The sequence below is a fragment of the Megalops cyprinoides genome, chromosome 1, assembly GCF_013368585.1.
Source record: "Megalops cyprinoides isolate fMegCyp1 chromosome 1, fMegCyp1.pri, whole genome shotgun sequence".
NCBI lineage: Eukaryota > Metazoa > Chordata > Actinopteri > Elopiformes > Megalopidae > Megalops > Megalops cyprinoides.
This window is the reverse complement of record NC_050583.1, coordinates 6,106,037-6,124,015: the sequence shown is the minus strand read 5'-3', so window position 1 is coordinate 6,124,015 and position 17,979 is coordinate 6,106,037. Positions and strand designations below refer to the sequence as shown.

Genomic DNA, 17,979 nt, shown 5'->3' with positions numbered 1-17,979 from the left:
TGATGGTGATTAAAAAATGAATCATAATTGTTCATTTGTCCAACAATGACAAAACATGAAAAAGACATCTGGTCCTCTTCTGTTGTGGCCTATATTCTTGTCAGTTCAAGAATGACCTGACAAGTGTAATGGAGAATAGTTCTCCAAATGTAACCCAGGTCCAGCACAAAGTCAGCTAAAATCAAAAGCAAAGCATTATGTCACATTTAACTATATATTCGGGCATGACATGGGCCAGATTGCAGTTTGGCTAGGGCCAGGACAAACCGAGGCTGCAAGTGGAGGGAGGGCAGGTCTGCTGTGAGTTTCAAACAAAGAAATTTTCCATCTGCACAACACAATAAGAGGTACAAATAAAGAGCAAGGACTCCAGATCAGGTAACTAATCTTACTCTTATTCTGGCATTGCAGCGGTCATACCGTCTCTATGGCAGCTCTTTTGGAGTCCCTGACAGATATTCTGACAAGAAGCAAGCAACGCCGACGCAAAGGACCAACTACAACTACTCCTTCTACAATTTCTCTCTGCACTTTTGTGCTTCCTTTTTTTTTTGGCTTAAATCCCACGGTTGTCAAAAAAAAAAATGCAAAAGAGCACCTGATAAAGTCGTGTCCATTTGCAATAACGCTTTCAGCTTTGCCTGTTCTTTCTTCTTTTCTCACAAATGAATAAACATGTGGTCTGAGGCAGCCGAAGAGAACCCACATGCTCGTAAACACATTGCAAAAACTCATGGGACTTCCTGTCCTATGCTATATTTAACTCAACGTGTTTTCCAGACAATCTATGTCCGCAGTATATTAGTAGTATATTAGTATATCAAAAAGGTGTCTCATACATGTAAACGTGCATATGACTATAAGGAGATGCGATAAACCATCACAGCATGCAAACAAACACATACACCAACATATCGTAACCGAAAGGTTGCTGGTTTCATTCCCTGCTGGGGCACTGCTGCTGTACCCTTGGGTAAGGCACTTAACCCAGAATTGCCTCAGTAAATATCCATGAATGAATATGAATGGATAACATGTGAAAACTGTAACCTATGTAAGTCACTCTGACCAAGAGTGTTTGCTAAATGACAATAATGTAGTCCAAAGTATAGGATGCTGCTCACTCACACAAACGTGACTCTCTCTGCACTGCTATACAAAGAGACAAATACTAGACGGCAGGTTCAAGCAAATACAGGACTCTTCATTTAGGATAGCAACACTGAACCCACCAAAACGTTAACAATGTTATTTCCATGTTGATTACATGTCATAATTGTTAATGGTTAATAAATGTCCGGAAATAACATGTAGCGTAGTCTTTCCAAGTACAGCGTTACCGTTGGAAGTTTGTTTTTGTTGCGGGCTGAATTTCTTAACTTTCACCACTGGGTGGCGCCTCCACTGCGTGTCCGAATTCCAACCGGATGTCCCACAGAACGTATACAGTTACGCTCATCTGTTGGAGCAATGAGGCGTGAGCTTTGGGAACACAATACGGGTAATTCACATTATTCATACAATAATTCTGAAACGTATACAGCATGTACACATGCAAGCTAATGTAATAATGTAATGTAACGAATAACGTTAACATCTGACCGTCTTCAAGTTCATTCAAACCACGAGATTTAAGTTTAGACAATCCACCAAAAAAAGTCGACATTTGCTTACATTATTATCAGCAAAGCCAAACAAAAGCCTTGAGTGTATCCGCTTTCATTTAAGTGCCAAAAACTGCTAAAATTGTTCTAGCAGCTGTGAATACCCTTTTCTGCAAGCAAATCTTCCTTTAACACGATGAATTTCTTACTGAATAATACATGTGCTGGTTGTCCATAAGCATATTTTAAAATTAATTACTTGGTTTTAACTTGGAAATACAACCAGAGGTTAGAGTGAGATCTTCCCTCTGGCTCCTATTGAAACAGTTAATAATTTATGAATGAAACATAGCTCACATTTTAATAAGGACAGCCTGTGCTGCCTCCAGCCCCCAAAGGGCACTCTTAATTTAGCAAAATGTGTGGGATGAATAACTATTACTAAACCTAAACTTGATCCTAACCCTAGTCTGAAATTTCAATATCTTTTTAATATGTTTTTGTGTGTTTTTCAAGTAGAACATGGAAGTCTGAACATCTGAAACTTATTTCAATAAGCATTAAATAATAATAAAGTTGTCCAAAAATTTGTTTTTGTCTTTATATATTCTCGGATATGTAGTTTAACTGTTAATGCCTATGTTTGGCCATACAGGAGATGAGAAGATGTGCAGAAAGGACCCTGAAATAACATTAACCTGGATGCGTGCACCTACTGTCCATCTAACACAGCGTTTCCCAACACTCTCCTGGAGGACCACTTGTCCTGCATGTTTTAGATCTCTCCCTGCTCCAACACAGCTGATTCAAATGATCAGTTTGTTATTAAGCAGCTTCAGGAGTTCATAATGAGTTGATCACAAACTGATCATTTAAATCAGCTGTGTTGGAGCAGGGAGAGATCTGAAACATGCAGGACAAGGGGTCCTCCAGGGAAATGCTGATATAAATGAACTTACATCTTGTAAGTCATTCTGGATACAAGCATCTGGTTAATGCCAAAAAACGTAATGTGTATGTGTGTGTGCGCATCTGCATGCATGTGTGTTTCTGCGTGGGTAAGTGTGTGTATATGCATATGTGTGTGTGTGAGTGAGTGGGTGGGTGTGTGTGTGTGTGTGGGGGGGGGGGGGGGGGGGGGGGGGGTGTGTGGGTGGGACTGACATCTATGACATTTTTGGAGTTATTCTCAATTCAGCTCTTATATGTAAGGCTTGTATATGACTCATGAGACACATGTAATAATGTACACATGCTGAAGTGAGGATAAGTGTATATATTGTGAGTTTTGTATGTTGGCATTTTCATTGTTGTTACTGTGTTTGTGCTTTTGACAGAGTTTGTGTTTTTATGCTTCTTTGATAGATGTGTGCGTATGTGTCTGGTGAATGTCTTATTTGGTGACTGGCTGGTGAGCATGTGGTTTGGTGAGTGGTCGGTGAACGTGTGTTTTGGTGAGTGGTCGGTGAATGTGCATTTTGGTAAATGCAGGTTCTAACAAATGGGTGGCGTGTATCTGTTTTGATGAGCATGGGCTAAGTGCAACAACCTGAGTGAGGGTTTAAACCTCAAACACTGAAATGTTTTCAAACTGGAACAGGCCTAATCTCAACAAATCTCTCAAACTGGAATCAGCCATTCCAGTTACAATAAAGGTAAATGGTCCAGTGATATCAACTGAGGATTTTTAGTCATTTCAAAGGCCCTGAATAGCAAGTGTGTGTTTTCATGAGTGTGTTTTGGGAGTGTCTATTAGGGAGTGAATGTTCTTGTCTGTGGCATTATCTTGAGACAGATTTCCACAGAATTAGAAGAACTAAAATTTCCTGGTAAATCTCAAAAAACAAAAAACTGCCCCCTAAAAAAAGTGTGTGAGGGGGTGGAGTCGTGCCCAACCACATTCCCAGAGACTTTGGAATGTTTAGTGACCCCAACAGGAAGTGAGGTCAAGGCCCTCGAACCCCACCCCCCCCCTTCCTCCCACAAGCTGCAACAGATGTAGGCCTGACATTTTTGTGGAACCCCCCCCCCAAACACTGATATTAATCAGAGGTATTAATATGTTTGTAGAAACGTACATGATTTTATGATTTCGTGTAATACTGTAGCTCTGTTTTTCTAGGTGGCTCCGCTCAAACTTGATTCTGTATTGAGTTTAAGATATTATGTATTGCATTGAAGAATTTGAGTAGAATGTTGCTGCTGGTCTCCACATGTCCTTGACTTTAGCCATTTTTATACCTTTGTGTTGCCTTTTTAGGTAGCTTGTAGCTACTGAGTGTGTCTGTCTGTACTGTGCTTGGTTAATTGCCATTGATTCTGCATTGTATTCTCTGATGCAAGTTGTTCCAGTTAGGGGTGACTACCATAAAAAATAACCTGACAAGAACAGTTAAATAGTTGCTGTGAATATTGACACTATGGTAAGTGTATGGTACTGACAATGTCAATGAATATACTGACAATGCTGTTAAATTTAAAGGTCAGAAACACTGCTCTCAGTCTTGACACCTTGAAGGCCAAGGCCAAATTCACAGGACACACCCTCGCAGCATGTAAACATACTCATACACACACAAATGTGCAGATGCACCCATACTCATGTACATGAGCACACCACAAACCCTCACCCCAGCCACAAACACACACACACACACACACACACAAACACAAGCACAGACACACACGTAGATGCTCTCTCCCTGATTCTCACGCACTCATTCACTCTCACCCTCCAGCGATCACGTTACCGTGCAAACATTAAGTCCTCATCCTGACCGTGAGAGAATAGGGAAGTCCACCAGTGTGATCTGTGCTTCTGTGACCTCTCACCCCGCCAAAAAAAGACATCCAGTCTTTAATTTAAGCTCACAGGATGACTTCTACTTCTGATGAAAAACCACCAAAATGTCCCAGTCCCATAGTGGCAAACAAAGATTTAAAAATTGGGTGCCAAAAAATGATCCAGGGTCAGCCTGACTCTCACTAATCCCAACCCCTGCCACCATGAGAGAAACAGATTTTTGAGCAAGAGCTGTTCCACGCTCAGTCCTTGCAATCTCCAGTACATTATTGTTTATTTGCTCAACTGATACACTTAGAAAAGGCCATTTTTCGTCTATCTGGAGCGAAAGAATTGAAATCAAGGAAAAGTGGGATGGCGATTGCGACACTGCTGTTGAAAAAGGGTGTGTGCGTCTGGAAATGATTTGGATCTGTGGGGTGAACACTGGGGCATGGAAAGGGGTGGGTGAGTATGAGGGGTGTCAAGTCCCCAGTGAGCCTTCCTGGGGCCCTGTTTTTCAACAGCTGGGGGGGGGGTGGGGGCAGGGGCTCCTTAATACAGTGAGAGCTCTGACTCAGAGAGAAGGGGGGGGGGGGAGAAGGGAGGGTTGATCTTACCCTATAATGTTTTGGCAACGCCGGATAACTCCTGTCATGCGAGTAAGTCCAGTTGGAATCCCTGAACACTTTAAATCGTGTGACTTGTTTGAAAGGAAGCTCGGCGGCCAAATGCACGCAGGGCCAGGTTTACTTGTGCTGGTATGGGAGTCGGCTCTACCGCGATAACGCTGGCATTCACTTTCCCTTTGTGGTACCAGGGCGGTTCAGAAAACCAGGAGCACAACTGGCACGTCCCAACCTGACAGCGAGAGACTCACTCAAAACATGTGAAAACCGGTCAGTTAATAATTATCAGTGTGCCGTTCCCTAATGTCTGCTTTCCTCCCTCACGACAATTCTCCTAATTGTAGCAAAAAGTGAGACTGCTATAGAATTTATTGTTAAATTTTATTTATGTTATGGAAGTGAGACCCTTCCATAACAGAATACTACTACTACTACTACTACTACTACTACTACTAATAATAATAATAATAGTAATAATAATAATAATAGTGGTAGTAGTATATTTCCTTTCTCGCCTGTATTTTGTCCATTTCTCTTCACACTAGATTAAAATGCTGTTACCTTAGGCGATTGATACACCCAATTCTCCCATCTGTGGTTAAATTTCCGTTCAGCCTTCACACAAAGGACTGCGCTGTGATTTCATAAAGATGTCCGACGAATACTTCGCATACGCTACAACAGTCACGCTTGGCTAGTAAAACGTTTTTTTGTCGAGAAAATATATAGCTATGGCGTAGAAAACGCCGCGTTGCACCGTGTGCGCGCGTGCGTGCGTGCGAGCGGGCGTGTGTAGGAGTAGTTGAGCAGCTGGTGCCTGGGGATCACAGGACAGTCGAAGACCGGACTGTAGCTCAGCAAGGGAGCGCAGCGAGGGAGGAAGTGGGGAGGTGGAGAGAGAGAGAGAGAGAGAGAAAAAAAGCGAAAAACTAAAAAAAGGACAGAAAACATCTGGACCTCATTTGCAACCGGTGGAGAGAAATACAAAAAAGACTTCAGTAAAAAGAGCTGTTTTAGCCCTAAACGTTTTTCACTGGTCTCTATAAACAAAGAAGCTGCAGGGTACTTTTCGCTCTCTTGGAAACCAAGTTTCCCTGGACGTCCAATGGAATATGTTTTAATATCCCATTCCCACCGCGGGACAATAGGAGCCCGTGGTGTTGTAAGCGGAGCAAAAGGGGATACGGTCGCTCCGTCGCAGAATCAGAGTCGCTAACAGGAAAGTAACAGATGTTTCAAACGTCTTGCGTGTTGTCTCCGATGACCTTAATGATCGGGACCTTCAACCAATCGCTTAAAATCGCGAATCTGGGTCTTGAAGAAGACTGACGTTGCGCGTCTAGCGGGCTGTGGGTCCGGCTGCATGAGAAACTGTTTGATGCACACATATAGACTGTTGTTGATTGTAATGACTTGTTAGCATTGTTTGATCGTTGTCGGTGCTGTAAGGAACTCGCAGGCTACACAGTGAACAGGAAAGGCAGATATCCTATTTCGAAAACGCTTCTTGTGAAACAGTCTGACGCTTTACAGACGACTTATTCTCCCTCGGACGTCGGACATGGGGTAAGTGAACGCGCGGTGTTATCGGCGGCGTGGGTGTTGTTATCGCTCTTGAGATGACCAGCCGCGATAAAGTACATTACTTGACAGTTTAGAAGTCTGTAATGTGTATGCTCCGTGGTGTGTTTTGCGCACATCACACATCTGCTGATCGCATATCGGCTCCGGGTAGATAGGAGACCGATACTGGGGGGCGGGGGGGCGATAAAGTCGCCACCAGCAGATATCTGCTGCACACGGGCGGGGCTGAGCTGGTGACCCGCATCCGCGGGTATTGGCTCGGGTCACTGCCTCGAGAGTGAAACTGAGGCGCTAAATGCTCAATAGCAAGTGTCATTTTCAACCCTGTTAAATCCGCAGGGTAGGCAGCTCTCATTATAGAAATTAAACATGCTGGCATTTAAGTTTTTAACAGATTTTGAAAACTGTGGTCATGTGGTTGGCAAGATGCTGCATGTTTGCCTTATGTATGTGTATATCATATTCGGCATAGTATATATATATAGCATGAAGTACTTGGTGTGATGTAACATATATATATACCATAAATTATACCTGTTGACTGTGCTGTAGCCGTGCTAGCATAGCACTGCATTTGATGAAGTCTCCTTGAAGTCTTTCATCAACTTATTAGGAGTAAGGAAGCTGCACATTGTGTTCTCTATGTGTGTGTGTGTGTGTGTGTGTGTGCCTGTTTATTCCTGAGGCTGTAGGCCCTGTCAGAAGGAGGATGTGAGGTCAGAGCTATGGCTGCCTGACGCCAGAATCTTCAGCCTGTGTTATTTCAGCAGAGACTCCAAACAAACAACAGTGAAACAAGTTAAGAGACAACACAGGCTTTGAACGTTTTTTTTTTTTTTTTTTTAAGTCAGCTTCTTTGTGAGACAAAAAAAACTCTGTGAGGCAGAGAGAGGACATGGTCTAAGAACTGGGAGTGCCCCCACGTGTCGCTAATAGCCACACATCTGCTTATGCTGAGGTCAGCTGTACCTGGGAAGAGCTAGTGGTGTTGCCACAGCAAACGGACCCAAGCTGTCAACATGTCAACCCCAGATTTAACAGTAGGTTCACCTGGTGTCCAGAGGAGTCAGTCACAACTAGGCCTGTTTATCTGTAGCTGCCATTATGACATCAGCACACAGCTCATTTTACACGCTGGTGGATGCAAGGACCATTGTTTGTTTATTTGCTCGTCTACCTGCGTTAACATGGCAAGCGATAACAGCTTTCCACGTGAAGCATGAGGTAGCTAAAGGCTCGTTCTAATGTTTGGGCTGCGCTGTCGGTTCAAAATGAGTTGGACAGCACCTTATGCCATGCAGAGATTTCTGATTGTCTTTGAAAGATGGGATGACCACTGGAACAAGTTTTTAAAATTTAATTTTTTAAAATTTTTTTAAAGAAAAGGGACTTCAGTGCTCTAATTCAAAGGGAGGAATGACCACAGAAACCTGTATATATCTCAATTTAATGTACAGCAGAGTTTTCCAACATACAGGGTGCCAGAGGTATTGGACACACACCATCCATTTGGTGTGTGTGTTTCCTTAACAGAGGTCAATCCTAGCTAAGTAACAAGGGCTTCACGTACCGTCACTATTTCACCCTAGAACATAAACCTTTACCACTTGTGCTGCGTGTCGGATCCACACAGAATCAGAATCAGCCACTGTGGTCTTTTTGTCACCCTCTCTTTGAAACAGGAATGACCAAAAGCACAAATATCAGGATTTATGATTTCATACTCTGGCAGAGCAAAAGCATGTGCCTGCCGAGGAGCGCCTGGGCTCATTTACTTAGAGAAACACATGAGAGCTAAGCGGGTTGCACTGTCCACTCTGCCAGAAAAGTTCAGCTCTAATGGTCTTAAAGAGGTCCGCAGCAATCCAGCAGCAGGTGCCAGGTGAAAACACAGAGCAGCCATTTTGGATCAGTGTAGATTGGCGTATGGTACGTACAGCTTAGAAGGCGCTAACTGCCACCGTGCTCCATTATTATAACAGCAGAGCCACACCACCCTGTAACCTTTTTTAAAGGCCAGCTGAAACTATGCGGAGCTGGGCTTAATTAGTAGGCAGTTGGGACCCCCCGATAAAACCTGGGTGATTCTGGAAATGGTGTTGGAGGCCAGTGAAATCTGATGTGCCGTAATGATGATAGGGACACTGTGCTGGAGGAGGTTCTTTATTTCAGATGAGCTGTTAAACTGGGGTTTTGGCTCACTGCAGTTGGTCAAGCTCCTGTGACACATATTTGAAGAGTACAGGTTGACTCTCTTAGTCTGCCCTTTCTTTCAAGCTCCTTTGATTTGGAAGACAGTGCATGGTTTTTATTTATAACTATAAGACACCAAACGTATTACAGTTCTGTTGGAACAGAATTATGTTGTGTGCTGCATTACAATGCAACAAATGCCTCAAATTTCCTTCGGGATTAATAAAGTATTTCTTATTTCTTGTTCTTATTCTTAACAACATACAACAATATACACATTGACACACATAGACATAAAAGGAGAAAGAGCCATTGGATCTGAATTTCTGGTTTGAAAATGTGTGCAAATTTCACCCTTTATTCATTTGTTTTCTTATCATCACATTTAAACATTTGTATAATGCACACTAATATAACATGTGACAATACCAGAAAAAAAAAATGTCAATTTTCTGAGCATCAGAAGTAAATGATGGTAAAGCTAGTGATGCTTTCCTTGCATTAGCAATGATGCCAGTCCACCTTTCAATCAGATTGAAGCTTAGCAGGTAGAGGAGAGACAACTGCATAGAAGGGGGCGCACACACACACACACACACACACACACACATACTGTACAATATGCCGGCTCTGGGAATTCATTGATCTCCCTTCTGGGAATTCTAGCTTTTATCTCGAAAGATCAATGTGTTGCTGTCGGCATTCCTGTTAAACACACCATTGTTACCAGCAAAGATCAATACTTTATTGCGGATCCATGAAATACTATAGGCCTAATGTCTGCAATTGCTCCTCTGTGTGAAATGTATGCGTGCAGCACAGAAGGGCATGATGGTTACAGTGACATGCAGAGTGAGCCGCGTGGGTGTCGGACAGACAGAAAAGTGTGATAACGGACTGGTGAAATGAGGTCAGCTCTCCCGTCGCCACGCTGGTGTCACCACCGCAACGACAGCTATGACGGTGAAGAAATCAAACCAACCGCAGGTGCCAACGCTGCGGCGCTGTGCGCATGCCTGTCTTGCACGGTAGCGCTTAAACCATAAAGCTTCAGGAAAACATCACTTTGCAGGGGTTTATTACTGTTGTACCAGGACACACAAGCGTGTTTGTGCAGAGACTTGGAGCCACCTTTTACAACAGCGCGGTAATGCTGTGTTCTGGCCCTGTTGTGGCTTGATTATGCCAATGGAAATTAGTGGAGTTTTCTGAACAGTGTCACAGCATGCCAAACCAAGGTCGTGATGAGACTTGCAAATTCATATTTAGTTGCTGCAGTGTTGTCTCTCTCTCTCTCTCTCTCTCTCTCTCTCTCTCTCTCCACATTTTAGACAACTCCAGCCTTTTGAATTCTTAAATTACATTTAATCTTTTGAAGACTGAATAAAAATCAGCCTGTTACTGTGCACACCAAGAAGATCTCCATCAATGGCCCCGCCCCCCTGAAGGTCTCTAATCCAAGTGCTGACAACACCAGTGTCTGCTTAGCTTCTGCATTGCAAGTACCACACTCAGCGTTTTCTGCCAACTCATATTACGTTATTGACATTTAGCAGACACTCTTATCCAGAGCAACTTAGGTTCCTGTTTTTACATGCTATCCATTCGTACAGCAGGATATTTACTGATTCTGGGTTAGTTACCTTTGTCCAAGTGTACAGCAGCGGGGAATCAAACAAGCAACCTTTTGGCTACAATCTCTGCTCCTTACCACTGTGCTACACTGCAGCCGTTATGAGTTGTAGACCAATAAATTCTAACAGAAAGGACTCGCTTGTTGTTGTAGATGCAATTACCGGAATCGTCGTGGGGGAGGGAAGCAGACATTAGGGAACGGCACACTGATAATTATTAACTGACCGGTTTTCACATGTTTTAAGTGAGTCTCTCGCTGTCAGGTTGGGACGTGCCAGCTCTGTCCCTGGTTTTCTAAGCCGCCTTGGTTTAGGGAAAGTGAATGCCAGTGTTATCGCGGTAGAGCCGACTAACTGACTCCCATACAAGTAAACCTGGCCCTGGGTGTTTTTGGCAGCCAAATTTCCTGAATAGTCACACGATTCAAGGAATTCAAATTTCATTTAAATAAAAGCTATCAAGGATCTCGGGGGAGGTGGGGCAGCATGGGTGTGTGGTGGGGCAGTCACTTGCCTACCCCCCCCCCCCCCCCCCAACCTGGGTGAGACATAGCAGGCAGCATTAAACCAGAAGAATCACCCTACGTCAGCTGAGGCAGAGTGGGGGGATGCTGTTTACACATTTCTGCTGCGTGAGTCGATGTTGAGGCTGAAAGAGCCTGATTGTAAATTTGGGTGAATTATGCAGGGCCCGATCTCTGATTCTGGGAGAGGGACATACCGATCTCTGCCGCTGTGAGGGACGCAGGCTGGTCCCTAACACTTTGAGAGATGCAGTCTTATCTCTAACACTGTGAGGGATACAGGCTGGTCTCCATCACTGTGAGGGATGCAGTCTTATCTCTAACACTGTGAGGGATACAGGCTGGTCTCCATCACTGTGAGGGATGCAGTCTTATCTCTAACACTGTGAGGGATGCAGCATGATCTCGAACACAGTGAAAGATACAGTCAGACCTTGAAAACTGTGAGGGATGCAGGCTGGTCTCTAACACTGTGAGGGATGCAGGCTGGTCTCTAACACTGTGAGAGATGCAGGCTTATCTCTAACACTGTGAGGGATGCAGGTTTATCTCTAACACTGTGAGGGATGCAGGCTGGTCTCTAACACTGTGAGGGATGCAGGCTGGTCTCTAACACTGTGAGGGATGCAGGTTTATCTCTAACACTGAGAGATGCAGGCTGGTCTCTGCTGATGGCGATTCACGCTTCTTGAGGCCTCATCAGATATGGATGTGGCACTTGTTGCTTTGTCAGTTGCCATGGAAACAGTAGATGGAGACAGTGCCGAGAGCGACCTAGAGGTCACACACACACAACCCGAGGTGGGACGTTTCCACGGCAACGGCCAAGGTCGTACCGGTGACTGTAACACCCATCATAGTCACCCATCAGGGTCGCACGCTTCAGGGTCAACAGCCCAGCGCCCTGCTCTCGCTGTGGCTCTCACATGCATTAGGGGGACACGCTTATCTGCCGATGCTGCGTTACCCATTACTACATCATTGAGTGGCTGCTGGTGGGCATCGCTTAACGGTACATTATTACTCCGAATGCGCATACGTGTCCCTGGAGTCCTAAGGGGTGAGGGTGTGCTTGCCCTGCTGTGGTGTATCTGTGACTGAAAGAAGACCTTGTGGAAACCGAACATTTCTCACAGGCCTGTCACACTACGTCAAACACACATTCCGATGCTGTTGTTCACAATGCAGTGCTATGCATAAATAGCATCCGTTGCCAGCACTCCACATCTGTTATTCCTTAAAGGATGGCGTGTGGCCCTGGCTCACTGTTGTAGCTGACATGCCCTGTCCCTGGGATGTGCTTAGCTGCCCATAGGCTGCACTCTCTGCATTACATTACATTATTGGCATTTAGCAGATGCTCCTATCCAGAGCAACGTATATAGGTTACGCTTTTTTTTTTTCTTTTTTTTTTTTACAGTGCTAGCCATTTATATAGCTGGATATTTACTGAGGCAAGTATGGGTTAAGTACCTTGCCCAAGGGTACAGCAGCAGCGCCCGTAGCCATTATGCTACACTGTCGCCCTCTGTGTGAGCTGTATTACCTGTGATGAGTAAACCCCCGTCTGACACTTTGAGGGTACGAACATCCCGCCTCACCACGCCATGCAGACTCACTGTCAGCAGATGACTAAATAACAACTCATATACATGGAGCAAGTCTGCTCCCACGTATTTCCTGGAGTTTATCCAGATCCTCTTTTGCAAGAGGTCGGAGGATAGGTTTTCACTTTCAGTCTTACTTTACTGTGTTGATTCTCATGTCTCAAAACTGTTTCCTATTAAACTATATATAAAAAAATGTATTCTAAAGGTTTTGATTGTTATTTCTACCAGCTAGCTTGTACCTCGGGGGCGACAGTGGCTCAGGAGATAGAGGAGTCGACTGGGGATTGGAAGGTCCCTGGTTTGAATCTGGCTCATCTGGCAGAGTGTCGAAGTGTCCTTGTGTAAGACACTGAACCCCCAACAGCTCCCAGTGGCCAGTTGGTAAGCCTGTATAGCAGCCTCTGCCACTGGTAGGTAGAGTGTATATGTGAGGCATATAACTGTAAAGTGCTTTGAGTACTCAAATGAGTAGAAAAGCGCTATATAAATGCAGTCCATTTACCATTTACCTTGTTTGGCCACCCTTTGAAACCTGGGCATGCAGCGCCTCTAATATTGTTGACTCCTTATGGTTTTTTTGCTTGTGTTGTACTCTGTCTAACTTGTCAGTCGTTTTGGATAAAAGCATCTGCCAAATGAATAAATGTAAATATAAATGTAACGTAAACGATTCCCTCTGATAATAGTGCTCTGCGAAGCTCGATGTGACAGTGTGGGTAGAAATGGCACTGCACCGAATAAAAGTTGACTGATTGATTGACTGATTGATTGGTCCTGGGTCATTCCCTCACATGAATCAGATGTGCAGTGTGTTCACTGTCACGGTCTCTCAACCAATGCAAAGTGAACGAAAGGGAACAAAGACATGGTGCTTTGATTTGGGTGGGTGGGGGTGGGGGAGTACTCTCACAGCAGGCCTTAAGAGGCCGCTGCAGAACGGAGTGGCCACGCTGCTGGGGGCGTCACACCCCGCCCCGCAGCCGTGGCAATTTTCGCCCTGAGATTTACGCCTCCCTCCCCACTCAGCAGATTGCTGACTTCATTGTTTGCTTTAATGGAAACGGAGTCGACGCAGTTTAAAAAAAAAAAAAGAAAGAAAGAAGGAAAAAAAATCATGTGATTGATGAGGCACTTTTTCGGTGTCGTGTGACTTCATTAAAGCAGGGTTTAAATTTTTGATGCGTCTCGCTCCCTCGTAACCTGATGTTCTTCTCTCTCTTTATTTATTTAAGTAGCAGTGCACGTCAGACATTTAATTGTATCGAAAAGAGAAACACTGGAATGTATTTTTTTTAAGTCAAATTTAAGGACAGTTGTGGATCGAGTCCAGCAGTTGATTGAATCCAAGTGTTTTCAGCCCTCGGTACTAGCACTTGCATGTTTGTTGCCAGACCCTGCCGTAGTTTCGGCTTTGTGCATTTCAGATGGAGATTGAACGTAGCCTAGCCACTTTTTAACGCTCGTGTAGATGTTTGCGATGCCTAATAGGTAACCTAATAACCGCAAGACCCAAGTTCATTTGAGAAGGAGAGGCAAGGCTGTACTTTATCAGCCACCTCAGAACAAAAAGGCTGATGTTTATGGTGCAGATGGTCACATGGGCTTGAATGGTGTTATGCTCACACTCACTATTCTGGGAGTGCTGTTCGGCTGGTCTGACACTGTCGCTCATTGAACTTGAATGGATACACTTCTACTGCTCTGGAAGTTGCTCTGGATAAGAGCGTCTGCTAATGTAATGTAATGCAATGTAAGATCACGGCCTCCCGAGCGTGAAACGGAGAGCAGTGTGAGAGAGAGAGAGAGAGAGAAGGAGAGAGAGGGAGAGAGAGAGGGGGAGAGAGAGAGAGAGAGAGAGAGAGAGAGAGAGAGAGAGAGAGAGAGAGAGAGAGAGAGAGAGAGAGAGAGACGGTATGACTGAAGTGGTGTTGGAGCGGTCGCGGGAAGCTCCATGGGACCGGGAGGGGCGTGCGGCAGAGGGCGGGGACAGCCATGCGATGATGTCACTGGCAGCGATAAACTGACAGTGATATAATGGTAATAATGTCTGCAGTCTGTTCATGGGGAATGACTCCCACATGGACATATTCTGAGCGGAGGGCAGCGCACTGTAGAGAAAGAGGCCATTGTTCTCTGTTCCTGCTACAGGAAATGGTTCTGACTTCATTATTGGCACCGAAAAAAACAGCTGTGCTCTGGACTGGTCTGTGTTCTGCTGTCTGTTTGTGTGTGTGTGCGTGTGTGTGTGCGCGTGTGTGTGTGTGTGCGTGTGTGCGTGTGTGTGTGCGTGTGTGTGTGTGTGTGCGTGTGTGCGTGTGTGTGTGCGTGTGTGTGCGTGTGCGTGTGTGTGTGTGCGTGTGTGTGTATGCATGTGTCTCTCTGTCCCAGTGTCTGTCTACCTTTTTGTGTGTGTGCGTGTGTGTGTGTGTGTGTGTGTGTATGCATGTGTCTCTCTGTCCCAGTGTCTGTCTACCTCTTTGTGTGTGTGCGCGTGTGTGTGTGTGTGTGTGTGTGTGAGAGAGAGAGAGAGAGAGAGAGAGAGAGAGAGTGTATGTGTTAGAGGAAGGACAGCAGGGCGGAGCAGCAGTCAAGGTGGCAGTGTGGAGCAGCGGTCAGAGCAGGGAGGGGCGGAACAGTAGTCAGTGCGGAGGAATGGTCTGAGCTACAGGGCGGAGCACTGGTGAGGGTGGCGGTGTGGAGCAGCGGTCAGGGCAGTAATGTGAAGCAGGGGTCACTGTGTGGCAGTGGTCAGGCCAGCTGCACAGAGCAGTGGTGTGCGCGGTTCCTGCTTGTTGAATTTGCGCCGTTTATGTTAGCTGCATCTGCTTTTGTTTGTTAGCTTTGCTGGCTGCGCTCGTTTACTGTGTTTCGCCGCTTTCGCTGAAATTCAATGAAACTGTGTGTGTGTATAACTGGCTCACTCCTCCTCACACACTTCCAGTCTTTATTTCTTGAGCCTTTTCCCCCCAATAGCTCTGACCCCGCCCCTGTTCCTGTCCCTGCAGGTGACCTCATTTGGACATCCTGGGCAGCTGTGGCTGGGAGGGGCAAGGTCCTTAAGCTCCGCCCCTTCTGGAGAGAATGACTGCTTGTCCCGGCGCCGTAGCCTGCCAAGCCGTTGCCATGAGAAGCATGTACCACCAGTACTACAACAGGTCCGTCATCGAGGCCCACTACCTCTTCGCCAAGGAGCTGACCCCGGCTCAGCTGCAGGAGCGCAATCAAGCGGGGGCGGGGCTTAGCTGGCTGTCCGTCTTCTTCATCATTATCTGCAGCGTCATCATCCTGGAGAACCTGCTGGTGCTGCTGGCTGTCTTCCGCAACAAGAAGTTCCACTCTGCCATGTTCCTCTTCATCGGGAACCTGGCCTTCTCCGACCTGCTGGCGGGCTCCGCCTACATCGCCAACATCTGCCTGTCGGGCCCGCGGACCTTCCAGCTGGTGCCGGTGGAGTGGTTCGTCCGCGAGGGCACGGCCTTCATCACGCTGGCTGCCTCCGTCTTCAGCCTCCTGGCCATTGCCATTGAGCGCTACATCGCCATCACCAAGGTGAAGGTGTACGGCTCCAACAAGACGTGCCGCATGTTCCTGCTGATCGGGGCCTGCTGGGTGACCTCGGTGCTGATGGGCGGACTGCCCATCATGGGCTGGAACTGCCTCAATAACCTGCCCAAATGCTCGGCCGTGCTCCCGCTCTACTCCAAGGACTACATCCTCTTCGTGGTGACCATCTTCAGCATCATCCTGCTGTCCATCGTGGTCCTCTACGTGCGCATATACCTCATTGTGCGCTCCAGCCACCAGGAGACCACCAACTCGCCCGCCTACGCCCTGCTCAAGACCGTCACCATCGTGCTGGGCGTCTTCATCGCCTGCTGGCTGCCGGCCTTCACCGTGCTCCTGCTGGACACCTCCTGCCGCATGACCTCCTGCCCCGTGCTGTCCCGCGCCAACGTCTTCTTCGGGCTGGCCACGCTGAACTCGGCGCTGAACCCGCTCATCTATACTCTGCGCAGCAGGGACATGCGACGCGAGTTCCTGCGAGTGCTGTGCTGCTGGGGGGTGCTGCGGGGCGGCCGCCCGGCCGACCGCTGCGCCGTGCCGCTCAAGAGCTCCAGCTCCCAGGAGCACTGCACCGACAAGCACGAGCACCAGGCCACGCCTATCATGCAGGAGTGCACCACCTGCGTCTAACTGCGGGGGGGCGGGGAGGGGGTGGGGGCGTGAAGGGGAAGGTGTAGGGGACAGGCGGTGGGCAGGAGTGACAAAAACTGAACGCTCCCCAGCCCTGTGAGAGGCCCGCAGCAACCGGCGCTGGGATGTTTCGAAGATGCAGGCACCCCCCCCTGCTGGAGAGGAGGTCTCCGTGACTCCGTGTTCTGAGCTCTGGGGTCCGATCCCCTGCGCCTGCCACTAACTGTTTTGGAGGTGGAGCGGGGGGAAGTGCGTGGTGGTCTGACTCCTCCCCAACGAGGCAGGGCTCCCTGGACCATCAGTGCCAGAACAGAACCTAAGGACATTCTGTGCCCCGTGATCCAGTCTCGTCAGTCAGACTTGAGATTAGCGGGCCGCACACGATAACACCAACCGAGCGCCAAATACTCAGAGCTCATTAAAAATGATGTGCGTGTGTGTATGTGTGTGTGCACATGTATATTTGTGTGAGTGAGTGTGTGTGCATGTGTATGTGTGTGACTGTGTGCACCTTTGAATATACAGGATAAAGCCAGTTTATCGCCTAAGATAAGAGGCTTAATAGGTTGAAAGCAGAACCTTGAAATCAGCTCGGTACTTTCAGAACAGCATGTAAAATGATGCTAAAATGGGGTTGAATGTTGTCGTTTTGTCAGCTTTGTTAAAACTCTTAGCCGCGACATTTCATACGAGTGTAAGGACGCTGAATGTGGCCTTGAAACAGCCCGACAGTATGTCATTTATGCAGTGATAATATACATTGAACTGCGTGTCTTTGTCAGAGGGACCTGCCGGCACTGCGGAAACGTTTTGCAAATGTTCTTGTAACTCTGCCGCACCACAGGGAAAAATGCATGCATTCCATTTTGTTCTGTTCAGGTCTTAAATGTGAATGTAAAATATGAAATATGACTGAGTCTTTGAATGCAGTATTATTGTGTGTGAGGTCACTAATACTTGAGATGTCTGACAGTTGGGGGAAGAGGGTTATTTTCCACCGGAGCTTTCCATCTTAGGGATGGGGGCTGTTCGGGGAAGCTCAGGAGCAGCTCAGGTGAGAACAGGTGAGAGTGTGGCATCATAGAGATTCCAGGCTGTACAACAAAAAAAAAACCCTGAATTTTAGCAGAAAGCAAATCCATACTGCATCAAAGCACCAGATCCACTCTGAGCAGGTTTATCCAATCAGAAGACCCATCCCTTAAGACACGCCCACCAAACTCCC

The 17,979-nt window shown here is 46.6% G+C and overlaps 1 protein-coding gene across 1 annotated transcript; it reads left to right on the top strand.

Moving 5' to 3' along the window:
- The first annotated feature begins 5,754 nt into the window (after nucleotides 1-5,754).
- Nucleotides 5,755-16,755, top strand: LOC118783870 (sphingosine 1-phosphate receptor 2-like). Its single transcript, XM_036537835.1, has 2 exons — nucleotides 5,755-6,581; nucleotides 15,566-16,755. Exon 2 carries the CDS (start codon nucleotides 15,642-15,644, stop codon nucleotides 16,752-16,754), a length of 1,113 nt encoding a protein of 370 aa, XP_036393728.1. The 5' UTR covers nucleotides 5,755-6,581; nucleotides 15,566-15,641; the 3' UTR covers nucleotide 16,755.
- Nucleotides 16,756-17,979: the final 1,224 nt, after the last annotated feature.

Bases quoted from the DNA above. Each gene is read 5' to 3' on its own strand.
- LOC118783870 (XM_036537835.1), top strand. From the start codon at position 15,642: ATGACTGCTTGTCCCGGCGCCGTAGCCTGCCAAGCCGTTGCCATGAGA.